At 39.3% G+C, this 19440-nt stretch overlaps 1 protein-coding gene across 5 annotated transcripts in view; it reads left to right on the top strand.

Moving 5' to 3' along the window:
- RORA (RAR related orphan receptor A) overlaps window positions 1-15993 on the top strand; it is a 66789-nt gene extending 50796 nt beyond the window's left edge. For 3 of the 5 annotated variants that reach the window (XM_063142853.1, XM_063142852.1, XM_063142851.1), the window contains exons 3-10: window positions 3400-3541; window positions 5274-5669; window positions 7349-7470; window positions 8522-8654; window positions 10059-10166; window positions 12247-12357; window positions 13493-13605; window positions 14885-15993. In XM_063142853.1, the coding sequence (XP_062998923.1) occupies window positions 3400-3541; window positions 5274-5669; window positions 7349-7470; window positions 8522-8654; window positions 10059-10166; window positions 12247-12357; window positions 13493-13605; window positions 14885-15049 (1290 nt within the window). In that variant the 3' untranslated portion in view covers window positions 15050-15993. Of the gene's footprint in view, window positions 1-3399; window positions 3561-5273; window positions 5670-7348; window positions 7471-8521; window positions 8655-10058; window positions 10167-12246; window positions 12358-13492; window positions 13606-14884 lie in introns of those variants that run through there. The other 2 variants (XM_063142854.1, XM_063142855.1) reach the window with 2 other exon arrangements.
- Window positions 15994-19440: the final 3447 nt, after the last annotated feature.

Here is a 19440-nt window from a genome sequence, read left to right as displayed (position 1 = left end):
CTATTTATGTCATCAAATTTACCTTTTCTTAGAAGTTATTCATTCAAGCTGACCAGCAAATGAAAAATGCACCTGGCAAGACTTTATTTGGGAGTGTTGTATGTGTGTATTTAAAGTATGCTTTGTGTATAAACAGGATTTTGATATGGCAGAAATGAAGTTGTACTTCGTTTTGCATTTTCAGCCGTCCAAACCGCTGTTGTTTTAACATGTAAGAAGAGACTTTTGTGCAAACGTCATAGATGCTAAAAGCATAACACGAGTAATTTATTATCAGCACTGTGTTTGGTGGGAACAGCCCAATTCCGTTTTGTTCTTGGCTACGTTTGTGAAAACGCAGCTATAACTATAGATGGATTTAACCCTACGCTAGCCAGTTTATTTCCTCCCTGATCCTTGCCAGCCCACCATCCTGGAGGATGACGACGCCTGGGGTGGAGTTGAAGGATATTCAGAATGGGAAGTGAACAGTGCTTTACAGGAGAAGGGAACTGGGAAGCAACAGGGTCAGGGTGATTTGTGGCAGAGGTGACAACTGGAGCTTTACAAGGATCCTCGGAGTGGGGTGGGCTTCACAGTGTGGAAAGGGGAGAAGTGCTGATGGCAGATTGTAAGAGTCCAGTGGAAGGGGAAATTGTCACTCGTAATGGACAGTTCAGGGCCGAAGTAAGGTACTGCTCAGTCAAGGTGGACACCCCTGGCTGGAAGAGCTGTGGTTCTATACTTTGTAGTCATCCTATCTAACACTGCATTGCATACGAAAGGGGGATTTAGCAAGACCATAGCCATTAACAGGGTTGGGGAAGGTCACACACACACACACACACACACACACACACACACACAGAGAGAGAGAGAGAGAGAGAGAGAGAGAGAGATGGATGGATGGATCTCTAGTGCAGTAAGCAAGGGCCAAGACTGCAATGTCATTTACTGGTACGTAACTGTTGAAATGAAAGAAGTAGTCCTCCAAAGAGGGTTTGCAGAGTCCCATAGCCCAGAGTCATGGAAGAAACCTAAGTTTCCCAATGCAACATGACACTATGTTACAAACATCAGTGGTGCATTGTGTGTTTCTTGCCTATCTCAGTGGAATCAGGCATGTTGAACTATGATCACTGCCCTTGCTTCAAAATTGGGAGCATTTGAGCCTGGCTTGTGGTTTTTGCATCCCATATGAATGTACTGAATCAGTGACTGGACTTTGCTCGGGGCTTCTCTGTTTGCTTCATTTGAGTACGGGAAAGGAATTCCTCCTATGTGCCCTGTACAAAAAAAAGTCAATGTGCAATAGTTGGTCAGTGGCGAACCGTGTGTGTAATCGGATGGGTTTGCTCCATAATATACATTGAAGTAGCAATCAGGGAATGTATAGGATCCACCCAGATAAAGAGAGAGGGAGCATAGCTCTGTGGCAGAGAAGGTCTCAAGTTCAATCCCCAGCACCTTGGAGTGCCTTTGCCAGACAGACAATATTGCTTTGGATCCAGAGTAGACAAATGGACAATTAATCTGACCTGGTATAAAGCCGCTTCCAATGTTCCTATACGTTCCCCTGCTTCTGCATATATTGTGGGAAGCCAGGCTGTTTGAATAGGTATGCACTATTCAGAGTTGATGCACCATACATATATTTTGTCCTCTGGTATCTGTATCTAAAACAGAGGGAGCAAAGTGTGAATTGACTCATAAGTCACTTTTGGTGGTCAGCTAGAGATCTCTTCTGCCTGTTCATCCCAAATCACAGCACTCCCACAGTGGCCTTGTTTTGTGAACCTACATAATCCAGCAGCTGTTTGTTTAGGAGTGTTTTGGTCAATGAGCTGCTTTAAACCGAACCAGACCAGTGATTAATCTATCATAGGCAGGAATTCTGCAGAGTCTCTGCAAAGGTCTTTTCTAGTCCCCGCTGTCTGTTTGTTTTTAATCTGGTGATAGGAGAGCAACGGTGGGACACTTGCGTGTATACCCTGGCAAGCAATGCCTGTTTCATCTTTTAAAAGCTTCTGCCTATTTTTCTGACCAAGTACTTGCAGACATTCAGCTGAACACAGGTATAAAGCAGGTAGCTTCTGTATATCGATTTTAATGTTCAACGTTTTAATCTTTGTAATCCACCCAGAGAGCTTTGGCTAGGGGGTGGTATAATAATAATAATAATAATAATAATAATAATAATAATAATAATAATAATAATAATAATTTTAAAAAAAATCTCTTATTGAAATAGACCTGAAATTTTTTTAAAAAACATGGGGAAAAATCCTAGCCGTTTATACAAAAAATATTTATGAATATTTTGTTGCAGAATATATACAACTTATACAAAGATATAACCATAGGACCATATTTATCAATTTGAATAAGTTTTATGTGTTCTGTAATAACATCTATTTAAAAATAACAAGACATGCTTGTTGTATAACCAGAATAATACACAGTTTTTCACATAAAGATAGATAGATAGATAGATAGATAGACAGACAGACAGACAAACAAGCTTCCGGTCAGTCAGATGAACTGTGTGAAATTAAGACTCTGGTATTTATTTATTTGTTTGTTTCTTTATTTATTTATTATGTTTATATACCGTCCCATAGCCTAGCTCTATGGGCGGTTTTCAAAAATGGTAAATCTTATTTGAATAACATCGCAAAAAAAAATTGCAGTCTTTGCTGTCACAAGCTTATTTTGATCTATGATAAGGAAAGTTACAGATGCAGTAACTGACCACTTGTAATAGATGGCAATGCTACTTATTATTATTATTATTATTATTATTATTATTATTATTATTATTTATTGCATTTTTATATCGCCCAACAGCCAAAGCTCCCTGGGTGGTTCACAGAAACTAAAACCATTCAAAGTATAAAACAAACATTATAAAAACATGATATAAAATACTCATTAAAAACTGATTAAAAACATACCATACATGATTAAAACATCTTTAAAACATCCTGAAAACATTCTAAAATTTCACTTGATAGGCCTGCCAGAATAGATCAGTCTTTATTGCTTTTTTAAATTCTAAAAAAGCTGTCAAGTTGACGAATCTCCTCCGGCAGGCCATTCCACAGTCTGGGAGCAGCAGAAGAGAAGGTCCTCTGGGTAACAGTTGTTAATCTGGTTTGTACTAGCTGAAGTAGATTCTTCCCAGAGGACCTGAGTGTGTGGGGCACATTGTACGGGAGAAGGCGATCCTGTACGTAGCCTGGACCCAAACCATGTAGGGCTTTAAAGGTGACAACCAACACTTTGTACTTCGCCCGGAAACTAATCGGCAGCCAGTGAAGAGATTTTAAAACTGGTGTAATATGCTATGATTCTGGATAATGTGCTATGGTTTTGGATCCAGCCACTGACGAGTCTTTTGCATTTTCTCATTTGCTGCAGGGTTTTTTCAGGAGGAGCCAGCAAAGCAACGCCACGTACTCCTGCCCTCGTCAGAAGAACTGTTTGATTGATCGAACGAGTCGAAATCGTTGTCAGCACTGTCGGTTACAGAAATGCCTTGCCGTGGGGATGTCTCGAGATGGTGAGCTTTACTAGTACAGGTCAGCTGTCTTGTATGTGCAACACTCCTTAGCTTTTTGCTTGCTCATTTGGGCTGTACACCTCCTCGGCCTGAATCCAAGTCGAGGCGGGCCAATTTGGCCCGAATCTGAGGTGGTATTGAGTTGGCCCAAGGCACCCCGAGGCCAATGCAGATCGGTACCAAAGCCTCGGGGCGTCTCAGGCTGATTCAGGACAGTGCTGGGCTGCTCCCCCTGTCTGCGTGGGAAAGCTGGTACAGCTGGCCATGAGTCCAGGTGAGTCCATTAGACTCACCAGACTCACCTCCCTCTCTCTCCCCACCCTCTCTGGTCACGTCCCGCTGCTGCTTCCGCCTCCAGGACTTACCTTCCCATGCGTCCTGTACCCTGAGGGCCGTGCAACAATTTAAAGGTAAGTTCCCAGGGGCTCTTTTTTTAATAGCTCTCTGGCTGCAAACCACGGCGGCCACAAAGGGCCATTTCCCTTAGTTTGTGACCATAGAGCTATTAAAAAATGAAAGCCTAAGAGATCTTACATTTAAATCATAGCTCAGCCCTCAGGGAAGAGGGCGCATGGGAAGGTAAGTCCCAGCAGCAGCAGTGGCTCCGGGTTTAGGGAGGCAGGGAGGGAAGGCAGGTAGGCAGAGAGTCGGGAGTCCAATGGACTCCCAGTCAGTCTTGTGCCCAGCTTTTCTGGGTTGCCTGCTGTGTGGCCGACACCCAAGAACCCCTCAAAGACCAAGCTACTTCGGGGTGGTGAGGGATCTCACTTCAGCTTCAGTACTGAAGCAAGGTGGGCAAGCTTCAAAGCGGCCCGAGTCTAATTGGCTGTTTTAGAGGCTCTGAAACAGCCTCGCTCATCCCATTCTTAAAAGATTGGTCTACTGTGTCACATAAGCCACTGAATTTCCTTTGGGTTGAGCTTTCAGGATTTCTTACCACTTGCATGTACACACCACTTTACCCAAATGTTGTTATGTCATGAAATGCCACAGTAAATGCCTGCCTTTTTCTCTAGTCTCATGAGTCCTGCTGGATTTTTCTTAAAGAAGAATTTCTTCTTCCATAACTATGTGGCTTCATACAACATAATGGATGCCCTGTATTTTTTCCCCCTTCTCAAGCAATTTTCATATTTCCACATTCTACCTCCCCTATTACTGGTAAAGGGATGATGAAGTCCTGCTCCTAATAGATGTCACCATCGCCACAGCAAGGATTAAAATACTCCTCTCTTCAGACAACAGGCGAACGCTGTAGGTTTTCTTGGCCAAAAGAAATCTGCCCTTTTGGACCAAAGAAACCCAGATTTAGATCTTGGACTATTCTGCAAATCAAATCTATTTGCACTGTATTTTGCGTAATCAAACTTTTTCTTTTTAAAATTGACTTTTTGATGCCTGTTCCCATACGAGTTACCTCCTCACATTTTTCTATAGCTCACGCAGGACCAAGATATCACCCCCATACACATGATCCATTCAGGGATTTTGAGAAAGTTAATCCAACAGAATTAAGCCCATCTTCTGACTTTCTAATAGATGACTTCACCTGTGGGATCAGCTACACACATGCTGTAGCTGTGTTGTAAGCTGCTTAATAACCTGGCCTAGAGATGATTGTTGTGATGTGTCCTGCTAACATAGCATTTTACTGCTGCTGCTGCTGCTTCTGGAAAGTGTAGACCGTCTAAGCTAGTGGTGATAAAATATATTGCTTGTGGATATATTTCAGCTGTAAAGTTTGGTCGGATGTCAAAAAAGCAGAGGGACAGCTTATATGCAGAAGTGCAGAAACACCGGCTGCAGCAGCAACAGCGAGATCACCAACAGCAACCCGGAGAGGCAGAGCCATTGACGCCAACATACAATATCACTACCAATGGGCTAACGGAACTGCATGATGACCTCAGTAATTACATTGATGGGCATCCCCCTGAAGGTAGCAAAGCAGACTCTGCCGTTAGCAGCTTCTACTTAGACATACAGCCTTCTCCAGACCAGTCGGGGCTTGATATTAATGGAATCAAACCAGAACCGATATGTGACTACACACCGGCAGCGGGCTTCTTTCCTTATTGCTCATTTACAAATGGAGAGACTTCTCCTACTGTGTCCATGGCAGAATTAGGTAATAACAAAAGAGGGGGGGAAATCCCATGTAGTTGCTGAAATAGCTCTCCTTTGGATTAAAAGCAACGCCGTCTGGCTTTTTACCACTGGAACCATGTGTGACCTTTGAGTTTTGGGTATGGCTGTAACTATGTAGGCTGCGCTTTCCGGAAAATACATCGTTGCCTTGATTTTAGCCAGCATTGATGTTGCACATTGAGTCCATAATTTCAGCTTGGACCTGAGTTCCAATAAATCATGTTTGCTGCTAGCCACTCAGCTGGGGTGATTAACAAGCCTTTTGTTGTATTTTATTTAATTATTTCCATTTATTTCCATATTCCACCTCAAGGTAGTGTATATGGTTGCCCCCAGAAATGTATCCTCACAACCAGGCTAGTTCGGCTGAGTGAGAGTGACTGGCCCAAAGTCGTCCAGTGAGTTGCGTGGTTGGATGGGGATTTGACTCCAGTCTCTCTAGTCCTAGTTCAGTAATCCAACCACTATACCACACCGCTTCTGGGAGAGCCGCTTGCTAGACACTCCACTCTCCTGGCTGTTGCAAATATGTTTGTGACGATTAACAGGGCTGCTATTTTGTTTTTCTTTATCTGCAAGGCTGCACTAAATGATGGGATATTCCATGTATTCTGGCACAGGGTTATAGGGAGTATTCTTTTTCATAGATGAGCAGAGCACCCAGTATTCCTTAGGTAATTTATTTAATACATATCTAGCTGCAGTATCTAGTTGAACACATAAGACACACCTGCTTGATTGAGAAATAGACTTTTTTTTGTAAAGAGCGCTAATTGCCAAGAGAGTTTCTGATATTCTGCAACAACAACAAACCGCAGTTACAGAAACCAAGCTCAGCTCCAGTTCATTGGGCCTTGCATAGGAAACTTTGCAAACAATTGTGACCCAGTAGGTCAGATCTCTCTCTACATATATCTATCTGCTACCCTTAATGGCACCCATAGTTGGCTAAATCAACTGTTATTTATAATATGCCCACCAGCAAACAGACAAAAGGGCATCATCTTACCTAATTCTGATTAGAAATCATATTCCAAACCCACCGTCTACGTCTCTTGCACTGTGTTCACAGTTTTTTTAAAAGAAGGGCTTCCAAAGAAGAATCCTGTAGTATGATAGCAGAGATGATGATGATAATAATAATTAATGTGACATAATAACGTGGCAGGTAGGTGATGTTAATGCCCATTGCCTTTCATGTGGGATGTTTGAGGACAGGTACTCACTCAGTAGCAGAGCACATGGTTTCCATGCTAGAAGGATTTCTGGTAGCAGGTGCTGAAATATACCTATGATCTTGCATAGTACCTCTAGCCAGAATAGACAATACTGGGCTAAATCCACCAAATTGTCTGACTCAGAATAAGGTAGCTTTATAAGTCCAACTGAAACATACTGGCTTTTCCAAGGCTACTAGTTGGACATCCAGATCCAAATGCAGTAACCACTCACTCCCAGTGACTGTCAGTAAGAAGTATAACAAATCTTAGAAATAAAATGAAATAGAAATGGATGTCAGAACCCATTTCAATGTTGTACAAATGTATTGTTGGAAATACCTGCAATTAATGGGTGGCTAGACAGAACATGCTCAAAGATATGTGTGGGTGACTCTTTTTTTTAATACATGCCACTTCTTGTTCACTCTGTCTCTTTTAGAACATCTTGCACAGAACATTTCTAAATCACACATGGAAACCTGCCAGTATTTGAGAGAAGAGCTACAGCAGATCACATGGCAAACGTTTCTACAAGAAGAAATCGAGAACTACCAGAGCAAGGTATTTGTTTTACAGCATATGCTAAAAATGGTGTGTCATGTTTTTGACATTGTCCTTCTTGAAGCACTTCTTGGCCATGTAATCTGAAAATCAGTTTTCCTCAGTTGTCAATTATTATTATTATTATTATTATTATTATTTATTTATTTATTTATATAGCACCATCAGTGTACATGGTGCTGTACAGAGTAAAACAGTAAATAGCAAGACCCTGCCGCATATTTCCAAATATTTTCATGAGCTCACCTGTGGCTGCTCTTTAGCGTTGGTGTTTTTTTTTTTTTTAAAGAGCATCTCATTTCTTCCATGCCAATGGGAAACATGGCAGAGAGCAGGCAAGCCTAATACTTGCTCCCAATCACTTCCCAGAAAGAATCCTTGAGAAGGGAAATGACATTCATATAGGGCTAAAGGTGGGATTAAACCACAACAAGCATTGTTTGATGAGCTGGTGTGTGACTGGAAGGGAATATTCAGATGCCTTTGTTAGCTGCCTTAGCCTCTAGATAGTGTGTTAGATGCCTTAGCCTCTAGGTAGTGTGGCATTCCTAGAATCATAGAATAGTAGAGTTGGAAGGGGACTAAACGGCCATTGAGTCCAACCCCCTGCTCAATGCAGGAATCCACCTTAAAGCATGTTTGACGCATGGCTGTCCAGCTGCATCCTGAATGCCTCTAGTGTGGGAGAGCCCACGACCTCCCTAGGTCATTGGTCCCATTGTTGTACTGCTCTAATGGTCAGGAAGTTTTTCCTGATGTTCGTCTGGAATCTGGCTTCCTGTAATTTGAGCCCATTATTCCATGTCCTGCACTCTGGGAGGATCGAGAAGACATCCTGCCCCATCCTAGTGAAAATTCCTCTCCTCCAAGGCTTTCCTCACCCCCAGCAGGAACCACCTACTCCCACACACTCTTGTATACCATTGTCACTGCCACCTGCTCATCAGTTGTACAGGTGAATAGACCTAAACCTTATTTTGCTTTTAAACTTCTTCCTTTAAGAAGGTTTAGCACACCTGGACTAGCACCCTGTCCTTTTTCTCTTTAACAGCAGAGGGAGGTAATGTGGCAGTTATGTGCAGTGAAAATAACAGAAGCAATACAGTACGTTGTGGAGTTTGCCAAACGCATCGATGGCTTTATGGAACTGTGTCAAAATGATCAAATTGTGCTTTTAAAAGCAGGTATGTAAGTTGGGGAGATTTCCTTGTTAACCAGTTTTGGTGGTATGAAGGATCATGCACCAGGTATATGATGATGACCACCCATTTCAACTGTAGGTATATCCTCAAATTTATTTCTGTGAATACCTAATCACCTGCTCTTTGACTACATGCATTCAACTCATTTATTTTGATGAACTGATATAGGCATTGCTATTTTTGTGAATGCTAATTTTCTGCTGAAAACAGAATGTTTTCTGCAGAAAAGACAAGACTGAGACCTTTCAAATAAATGACAGGTTAAAGGCAGAAATTTTGTTCGTTATAATAGAGGGTATATTCACAAAGATACCCTCTATTTTTTATTTTACATTTGTGTTTTAAACCTTTAAATGTTTTAATATTCTAGATGATTTAATTATATTTTAACTGTTGTATATTTCTATTTATATGTTTTAATTCTATATGTTTTAATTTTGTAAAGCTGCCTTGAGTCCCAGTATCAGGGAAAAGGCGATATTCAATAACAACACCAACACCTATTTAATGCTTTATTTAATATATAAACATTTTGCCAACGGACATAAAATCAACTTCTGGGAAATCATAAGTAACAATGTATAAGAATCCAGATGAATTCTCTTACTACTTGAATGTAAGCCATGTACATATCTACATTTACTTTATCAATGAAGTTAATTCCAGAATCACTCTGGTACAACTAATGCCGATAAAGTGAAACCCCTATTTTTCCCCCCAATACTGGCCTTAACCTGAAACATGCTTGGTGAAAACCAAGAACACATTACTTTAGTGGTACACCACAAAAATAATTGGCTGAGTTGTAAAGAATAGCCCCAAAAAGGGAGGCAAAGCCTTTAAATGATGTGAACCAACTTTGTATGAATGACAAAGAAGGACATATGTGCAATAGCCCTGTCCCGCCTGCGTTCCCCAGCTACTGGTATTGAGAGGCTTTCATAAGACCATAAGAAGAGCCCTGATGCTGGATCAGACCAAGGGTCCATCTAGTCCAGCATTCTGTTCTCAGTGGCCAACCAACTGCCCATGGAAGACCCACAAGTAAACATGTGCAAACACTTGTGTTCCCCAGTAACTGCTATACATAAGGATACTTCATTTGATACTGGAGGTAATACATAGCCATCATGACTTGTAGCCATTGATAGCCTGATCCTCCATGAATTTGTTGAAACTCCTTTTAAAACTGTCCAAGTTAGTAGCATATAGCGACATCACATCCCTGCTACAAGACTTCCTTTGTGAGCGAGAAACATTTTTTTAAAGAAATATAAAATGTATTGTTTATTTAAGAAAGAGATAAGAAAAGTTGTTTTATGAACTGAAAACACATTACTTTGTTTCTTATTCTCAATTGAAAAATATTTTCTTGTTTATATTTAGGGTCTTTAGAGGTTGTATTTATCAGAATGTGCCGTGCCTTTGACTCCCAGAACAACACAGTGTACTTTGATGGCAAATACGCTAGCCCTGATGTATTCAAATCATTAGGTAAGGAAATGAAGTACTTAATTAGAACACATACTTTTAAAAATAACTATTTAATGAAATTAATTGCTTGCAATAAATGGATTGTGTGCAAATCACTCAATTGATTATTCATAGAATAGACTGGGCTAACTCTATGTTTTAAATAAGTTATGCCCTTCATGTATGTTAATAATGTAATTTCATACCTTTCAGAAGGTCAAAACTAGGGCTAACCTAGACCCATCTTATCCTTCTTTTATAAGACTTGGTAATTATTATTCAGTAACACTTTGGAGTTCAAACTAGGATGTTCAGTACGCGTTCTAGAAAACATGCCATCCAAACTTCAGTGTCCACACTACAGAATAATAACTTGAGAAATATTTCCTATATCTTTATCATACAAAAAGGCATGCTGTCTAAAAACGTAACTACTAGTAATTTTATATTATTTTCAGAAGCTTATGCAGTAGCTTTAATAGAAAATTATATTCAGTTTATAATCTAGGTTGCCACTCAGGGATCCTTGTAATACATACCCTGTTCTGAAGTCCTCATATGCCTATGGCTTCTATGTCAGACACCAGCCTATCTTCATATGTAAAAGATACCGAAAGAGAAGCTCTATTATTTTTGTAATCTAATCATATCTCAGTTTGGTGCGAATGCTGGGAGGCATTCAAGAATTTATATAATGAGTTTAAATATACCTGGAGGTAACAACAAATGGATATTGACAGTACAGCAGTGAAGAACTGTCTGGATGTATTAACTAATCAACACTGAGATTCACTGACACTTGGATAAGCTTAAAAGTGTAGAACATTGAGAAGAAAGCTGAAGGCACTTCCTGCATTAACTTTTAGCAAAATAGGATAGAGGGAGGTTTTTAAAAATAATGAACACCAGAAATTCCATTTTGGGTTGGTGTACCAAGATTTTAGAGCAAAAACATAAGAAGAGACATACTGGGTCAGACCAAGGGTCCATCTAGTCCAGCATTCTGCTCACACAGTGGCCAAATGGCTGTTGACCAAGAATCCACAAGCGGGACACAGTGCAACAGCACCCTCTCCCCCATGTTCCCCAGCAACTGGTGTATATAGGCTTTCTGCCTCTGATACTGGAGGTAGCACATAGCCATCAGGACTAGTAGCTATTGATAATCTCCCACTAATCAGCTCCATGGGATGGCCACGTTGAATTCTAGTATTATGGGAGAGGGAGAAAAATGTCTTTCTATCCACATTCTCCACACCAGGCATAATTTTGTACACCTCTATCATGTCTCCCTTTAGCCTCCTTTTTCCATGTTAAACAATCCCAGCTGTTGTAACCTTCCCTCATAGGGGAGATGCTCCAGCCCCTTGATTTTAGTTGCCCTTTTCTGCACTAAGACATTGATTGGGCTGCACAAATCATAAATTGAAACTAATCCTATTTGTGACATGAGTTCTGGGAGTAACTGGGGAGAATGAAGGATGCCATTAGAAACCCTTCTGTGAATTTTAAGCCATACAAAATAAGTAAAGTAGAATCTAGGCCAGTCTGGTACAAATTATGCAAACCTTTGAGATATAAAAAAGCTCATTAGGCACCATGAGAAGATGGCTAATTGAGATATTTTAGTCAACTTGAATGCTTAAGCCCTATTTATACCCACCTTAAAGTGCATATATACTCTGCAGGTAGAAGAGCAAAGGGATCACATCCACCCAAGGTCCAGTTAGCCTGTATACATTCAGCATAATATGCATGTGCGGTGTACATGCAGAGTTACAGTGTGCATAGGTCTAATAAAGTGAGTCCCTTACTTCACAATTTCCCATACTATCTTCCGCTTGTAGGTGATGTGAGCCCCAGGGTGGACATCTTCTATCCCATTGTATGTTAATTACATGTTCTTAAAATAGATAGGAATTAGGACTATATCAAATCCAGCCCCATAAATGAGGTCTGGGCAAGGTCACTATCATCAAGATAAAACAAACATGGCAGTCTAAAATTTTAGCAATGTATTCTTCATCTGTTTTGTTTGAAAATAAAGTCTTGTTCCATCTTTTTGAAAGAGACTCTGTGATGCTTGTTTTCTTTTTGGCAGGTTGTGAAGATTTCATTAGTTTTGTTTTTGAATTTGGAAAGAGTTTATGTTCTATGCACCTTACTGAAGATGAGATCGCATTATTTTCAGCTTTTGTTCTATTGTCTGCAGGTAAGGTATAAAACACTGAAAGGCTCGCTCTGTCCCTCTGTAAAAGAGTTTAATTTTATATTGTTCTTTTCTTTAAGAATTACTTGTTAATATTCCATGAGCATGAAATTCCATTTCCATGTTGTCCACTGCAAATGCTGCTTTTCTTTCTCTTCAAAATCAATACTTAATAACTCTTGGAAGGACCAGGATGGATATATACAGTAAATGGCTCAGTTTAATAGTTCATCAGGATTGTTACTGAAAACCTTATATCCACTGATTTAATAATCCCAGTGTGAAAATTACTTATGTGCTACAAGGAATTAACTACAGAGAATGCACGAGCAACTCAGACATGAATCAACAACTCTCACGCACCCCGAAATAGTTTGAAAAACTTATTTGTGAAGGAGGAAAGAATGATTACTCAATATAAGACAGGATAACTTTTTAAGAATGCCTAGCAGTAACTAGCACAATTGTAGGGGTTGCTGTTCTAAAAGAAATAAGTGTGTAATGTAGAATGTGTTAGAACAGTATCACAATGTGGCTTTAGGGACTGATTCACACATGCATAAAGTCACTTGACAATGTACAGCCAAATTTCTTTAAAATCAACTCCAAGTTACTTATGTTTAACACTGCACATCATGGCAGCCAAAAGCTTTAAGTCCAGATTTTTATATTACTCTTTAATGTTCCCATTATTTGATTTTAACTTATTGGAGGAAACCACAGTAAAACAAGAATATGAATCAGTAAACAAGAACAGAATCTCCTTGTGGTTTTGTACAAATTGACCTCAATTGCTTTGAAATAAATCAGAAATCTGCATGCAAACCAGTTTGCAGGATTGCAAATACATCCCCCTCTGTTACTGTTTAATATTGCACCATTTTATGTAATCCTGCATTAACAAAGAAAGAGAGAAAGCCTCCTGAGTACTTCCCACAAGAACTGCAATGGATTGAGAATGATAGATTTAGTCATGTTGTATATTTTGATATGTAAGATTTTCAATGTAAGTAATAAAATCATCCTGAACTGTGATGAAAACTCCAAATGTGACGAGTAGGAGATTAGATATAGGATATGTAGATACATATTCTAAACTGAAAGAACAGCACAGATGTTTTACTTTTTTTCATTTTAGACCGATCATGGCTTCAGGAAAAGGTAAAAATAGAAAAGCTCCAACAGAAGATTCAGTTAGCACTTCAGCATGTATTGCAGAAGAACCACCGGGAAGATGGAATCTTAACAAAGGTAACTGCTACAGAGTCTGCCATTATCTGTTGAATATTAAACTCCCCCTGAAGTAGACTTAGCAGCATCAAATTTAAAGGGTTAGTAACTTCATTCACGGCATATTTTGTGACTCTTGTTTAAAATCTGATCTAGCAAATCTCAGTCGTTTTCTAGTAAGGTTGAAATAACGGGCTGAGCAAGCAATGAAATACTGAATTTTTTTGATGCTGGAAAATTAGTCACATTCCTTTAGAAAAAAAATATCGTATGGCAAGACACATCACTTTCTCAGTCTGGGAAGAGGATGGCGAACTGACGACAGGGGCTTTATCATCTTTTTATTTAAAACATTTCTTCGCTGTCTTTTAGGGCAGAAGCCCTCACAATCCGGCTTACAACAAATATATAAAAACACTTAAAATATTAAAAGCAATAAAATCATAAACACAATAAAATAACAATTTAAAACAATAAAAGCCAACAATCAAATCGACAAGAACAACAATGGCAATAGCAGCAATAATAGTACTCATCATGAGAAGATTATGGTAAAATAAAATATTTTCAAGGCATTCTTAAAAGCCTGCAAGGATGGTGCATGGCAGACCTCCAATGGGAGTTTGCTCCAAAGGTGTGAGGCTACTGCACAGAAGGCCCTCTCCTCTTGTCATGGTTTGGTCATTTCTTGTTGAGGTTTAGACTTACAGCATCTTTTCCCCTCTGCAAAGGGGTGGGGGGGTGGGGCTATTAAAATAGCAAATGGATTCTGGGGGATTCTCCTGCTGGTATGGCTGGTGCTTCTGGTCATTCTGTGGAATATGGAGTTCTCCCTAGAGATTGGCAATGACCATGCCTAAGAACCATCTCCCTCTGTGCAGAGCCCATGTAGCTCCTTGGTATACACCTGAGCTTACATTACTGGTTCCAGATAGACAGTTCCTGGCTCTACTCATCAAAAGACATTGTGAAGCTAGTCCATCATTTCCACCTTGAGGTTTTTTTATGGCAAGAAAAAGGACAGAAGCAGCAATGGGAAAACAATTAGAAGACAATTGTTTGGAGCTTCATAGAATTCCATGAATTAGGCAGCACAATAAATGCCTTGTCCAGAAGCATTGAGAAGGACCTGTTGGTGGATGTTGTTAGAAACTAGATGATAGGTTAGATAGTCAATCTCATACCTGGTTCTTACAACCTAAAAGGTTTTAAGACTTTTCCCTCAAAGTACAGAATTAAATACAAAAAAAATAAAAAAATATAGTCGTAAATTTAATTCATTTTGTTTGTTTTTCCACAGCTAATATGCAAAGTGTCTACTTTAAGAGCACTGTGTGGGCGACATACAGAAAAGCTTATGGCATTTAGAGCAATATACCCAGACATTGTGCGACTTCATTTTCCTCCATTGTACAAGGAGTTATTCACTTCAGAATTTGAGCCAGCAATGCAAATGGATGGGTAAATGTATCACCTAGAATGTCTGAAGTGCAAACATTAAAACAGAAAAAGGAAAAGGAAAAGATAAAAGAAATCAAGACACTTTATACGGCCCTGCATAGTCCTAGGGAGCCAACACACTGCACATCTTCTGGCGAACGGGGTCAGGCAAAAAGAATGGAAAAATGAAACAAGAATTGAACTTGTTTTTCTCATGCATATGATTTCCATGATGCCTACCGATATGGGCCCTTTTTCTGTCTTGACTTCTCAGTCTTTGACCTCTGTTTACACAGAATGAGGGTACTAAAAAAATCAGGAGGTTTCTTTTTCCCTTGTAACTCACTGCCCGCAGACTTTCATAGAACAATGTTTTGTTAGTAAGAACAGAATCTCCAGCTAGAAACCAGCGACTGGTGTGCATTGCAGAGGCTTCAGCATCAGTTTTGCACAACTTGCTCATTGTTTCATGAAGGACGATTTCTTTTCACCCTACCGTTGATTGCCAGAAGGCGGAATGGCATGAAAGGGGTCCATAGCAATAGCAACGATAGCATTATAATCTATTACAGGGTAAATGGGCATGAAGTCTATATATAGCAAAAGAGATATTGTTTATATATTGTTTTAATTAATATAAAATGTAGTTACTGGTATAGCTTTTATTGTTGAATTGATAAGGCACTTTCATTTTGCACCTTTTTTTTCTTTTAAATTATATGCTAGCGTGTTCATTGTCGTGTGCTGCATGTGCACCAGAAATTCGAGTTTAACTGAGGGAGGTTTGGAAGGTGTAGGGACACTGCAAGGTGTTTATGCTGCTGTTTTCCACATTTACCTTTAGAGAGAGGCTGGTCATATCACGAAATACCTTCAGTGATTTTGTGTAACGGGGCAGGGTGGGAGCAGGAAAGAAAAGTTTTTAAACTGTTCGTTTCAGCCCATGTTTTAAGAAGACTGTTTTATTGTGTGCGTTTTCTAAAAAAAACCCTGTTCTTAAACCTGTTTGCTGACATAGGGATAAAGGAATCTATATTTAATCACTTAACAAAAGGAGATGATTTTTAGTAGCACCTTTAAAATCAGCCCACTTACTTAAGGGAGTAAATATAGATTCAGACAACCAAATTTAGACACCTGTGTTTTGGAAATATTGGTCCTAATACTTTTGTTTACAGTGTGTGTGTGTGTGTGTGTGTGTGTGTGTGTGTGTGTGTGTGTGTACACGCCGTTCGTCATATATTGACAAGACCTATAGGGTACAATACACCAGGAAGTTCTTTTGTGCAGTCCCCTTTGAGATGAATAGGAGCTGCACAAAACATAGCTTTGTTTCTGGGCAGATTGTATCCATGAACTTAAATCTAGGACTCAGTTAGGATTGCTTAAATCTCATTTGTATTTCAGCTTGAGTAACTGCTGGATTGCTGCACTGTTGTTTGTTTTTGATAGTAAAGAGTGGATTTCCTTGTAGACGCCTTACTCCATAAACTAACCAATGCATTTTAAACAAGTTGCCACACCATTTGAAATCAAACCAACCTGAGTTGACACTGTGCATACAAAAAAAAACACTATCAGATGAATGCTGCACATTTGGTCACATATACCTAGAATCCTACACAAGACACTGTCCAATATAAACAGTTCTGTGAATAATGGATGAAGTCAAAATACAAAATCCTGTTCAAATGAGGAATCTGACCCTTAAAAATGAGTTTCGGAATGCCTCCGAGTTGTGTTTAATTTTCCCTTTCAACATTCCATTCTTTCCCCACCTTCCAAAGAATAAGACAGGTTCACTTCACGTTAGACCGACAGTATCATTGCCATTACGGCAGCATGGTTTGGGTGCATTTTAACCTTGCCAGCAAAACCCCTCATTTCCCTGGGATAGTTAAAACGGACTCAAATAATTTAGATGCCATTTCACAAAAATGGCTTTCAACAGAAAGATGAAGTTTGCCTTCTTGGTGGCAATTAGACCACCAACATGGTTTTGAATTATGCTATATATAAATATCCCAACACAATAGATACATGTGATATTGAATGTTCCAAGTGTTAGTGGTTGTATCAGACAAACTGTAGTATTGTTTCAAGCATAACATTTTCAGGATAGCTGAATCACACATCTTTGTTACAGAAGAGGAGAAGGAGGGTAAACAAGGATACATATTCATATTTATGGAGCTCTGGAGTGCTACTCTTTTTAAAAATCTTTTGAAAGTTTTATATTACATTGAGAAAGGAGCTTTTCCCTAGATCATTTTTTTCAGTCTCTTGGGGCTTCCCTCAAAATGTAGCAATTCAATATGAACCTAAGTATGTCTGAATCATAGTTCCAATGCAATTCATTCTTAAGGATCATTCTACATTATCTGGAATACCGTATTTCTTCAATTCTAAGACACTTTTTTTCTCATATAAACATCTCTAAAAACGGGGTGCGTCTTAGAATTGAGGGTGCGTTTATTATTTCTTAGAATCAACTTTTTTTTTTCCGTTGGTGGTACTGAAATTAGTGTGCGTCTTACAATCGATGGTGTCTTAGAATCGAAGAAATATGGTACCTGAGATTGTTTACTAAGATCACAATTCTATATATCCTTACCTGGGAGTAAGTCCCATTGAGCTCAGTGGTGCTTACTTCTGAGTAGACTTTGGGACTGTGGTGTTAGTCTTGGTTTAGTCACCCTTATTTAAACAAGGGCCCCTCGAGATGTTTTAAGTCAATCTGTTGTTGACTTCCCTAGTCTTCGTTCATTGCATGTTTGCAATAAATTCTGAATCCTACTCATCACTGCAAGGTACAGGTGACAACCTTGATGTGTTTTATTTGTTGACAAGTGAAGAACCCCTAATTATTCCAAAGCTCACTTTCAACTCTGACTTCAGCTACCTCTTTGATGATGGAAATGCATCAAAGACTAATGTGATTAAAAGGTTCATCTCAGGATAACCAGTAATGTAAGCAAGCTCTTCAAGCTACACCTGTTATTCAAGTGACTTTTTAAAAGTGGGTTTTATAATATAGCAGCCTTCAGCATCCAAATGATTTAAATTTAAAACATACATATGGATGATATCATGTTTCCCCTTGTCTCAAGGCCTAAGAGCTTACTTCAAAAGGCAAACTATCAAACTGTCTAGACAAGGCTTTATCAAGGTTTATAAAATAAAAGTTCAGAAAAATATTTTTCAGCATCTATTGCGTATTATAATTACCTAGGGCTTTTTTGTATTACAGTACATGATCTCTGGAAAAGTATGGTCTTTTTTACTAGTTAGAGTGTGTTTGCATTCTACCATATATGAGTTATTCACACATTTAAGACAATATGGAATTACTATGAAGGAAGGTGCATGAGGCACTATGTCCTGGGATCAGTATTTACTGATGTATAAAGAGCTGGAAATTTTCCTAAACTTTGAGAGCTCCTATACGCCCAGTGCTACCTGTATGAAAAAGAAAGTACTCGTTCACCTTCTCCTGGAGTCCTTTAGAACCATAAAAACAGCTGTGTAATATTTGTCTCTATTATCCCCCTACTGTTCTAGGATAGAGTCTGCCAATATTCAGTGAAGTTAGGGGAAATCCTAATTAGTTCTGAAAGGATCTAGTATACAAACAAAAGCAAACATTGTGTAGTTTGCATTAAATTGGATGGCCAGATTTACTATTGGCCTAGTTCACACTAACCAAAGGACTCCGTGCGAGCACCTTGGGATCATGTAGAGACGCTGCTTGTTCAGACACACTGTTGTATGTACCAGTGCCTCTATGTAAGAGACTATACATGTGGTTGCCAGAATTTGTGTAGTTATAACCACCTTCATGTGAGTTTCTCCCATTTGTGTCCTCACAGCCCTGTATGCTCCTGAAACAATTATGTGGAGGTCATATGCTACTTTGAACCAATCCAATATTGGTGGATGAGGAAATGGGACATTTAAACAATGTCGGATTACTGCTGTCCCTTTCTGGTGACCCCAGGGGATCCCAGTAGAGTGCACTGACTGAACAGTCCCACAGACAAATGGGATGCAGTTGAGTGGCTCAGATACCTGCCCAGAGCACTTTGCACATAGGAACTTGCCCATTCTTTTCTATAAGCAAATATCAAATGCATGTAATGACAAACCCCCTGTAAACATACTAAATATATTTCTTTATGTAAAAAGCCGATGATAGAAAATCCCTGAGCTTGCTAGGCTTGGACTGTATCTTGTGAATGGAATTCTGAAAGGGTCCCAAATTTCATTTCTTCTCTCATCCAGTATGAGTGATTCACAAGCTAGGATCTAGAGCTATTTTAGTGAATTAAAATCCTGGTAAATACACGGACAGTGTCTCTCCGACTGCAAATGTTTTGTTTATTTTATTGGAGTAACCGATCATTAATGTCAGTTCTG

Source organism: Elgaria multicarinata, chromosome 16 (genome assembly GCF_023053635.1).
Source record: "Elgaria multicarinata webbii isolate HBS135686 ecotype San Diego chromosome 16, rElgMul1.1.pri, whole genome shotgun sequence".
In the NCBI taxonomy this organism is placed as follows: Eukaryota; Metazoa; Chordata; class Lepidosauria; order Squamata; family Anguidae; genus Elgaria; species Elgaria multicarinata.
This window is presented reverse-complemented; position numbering and strand designations above follow the sequence as displayed.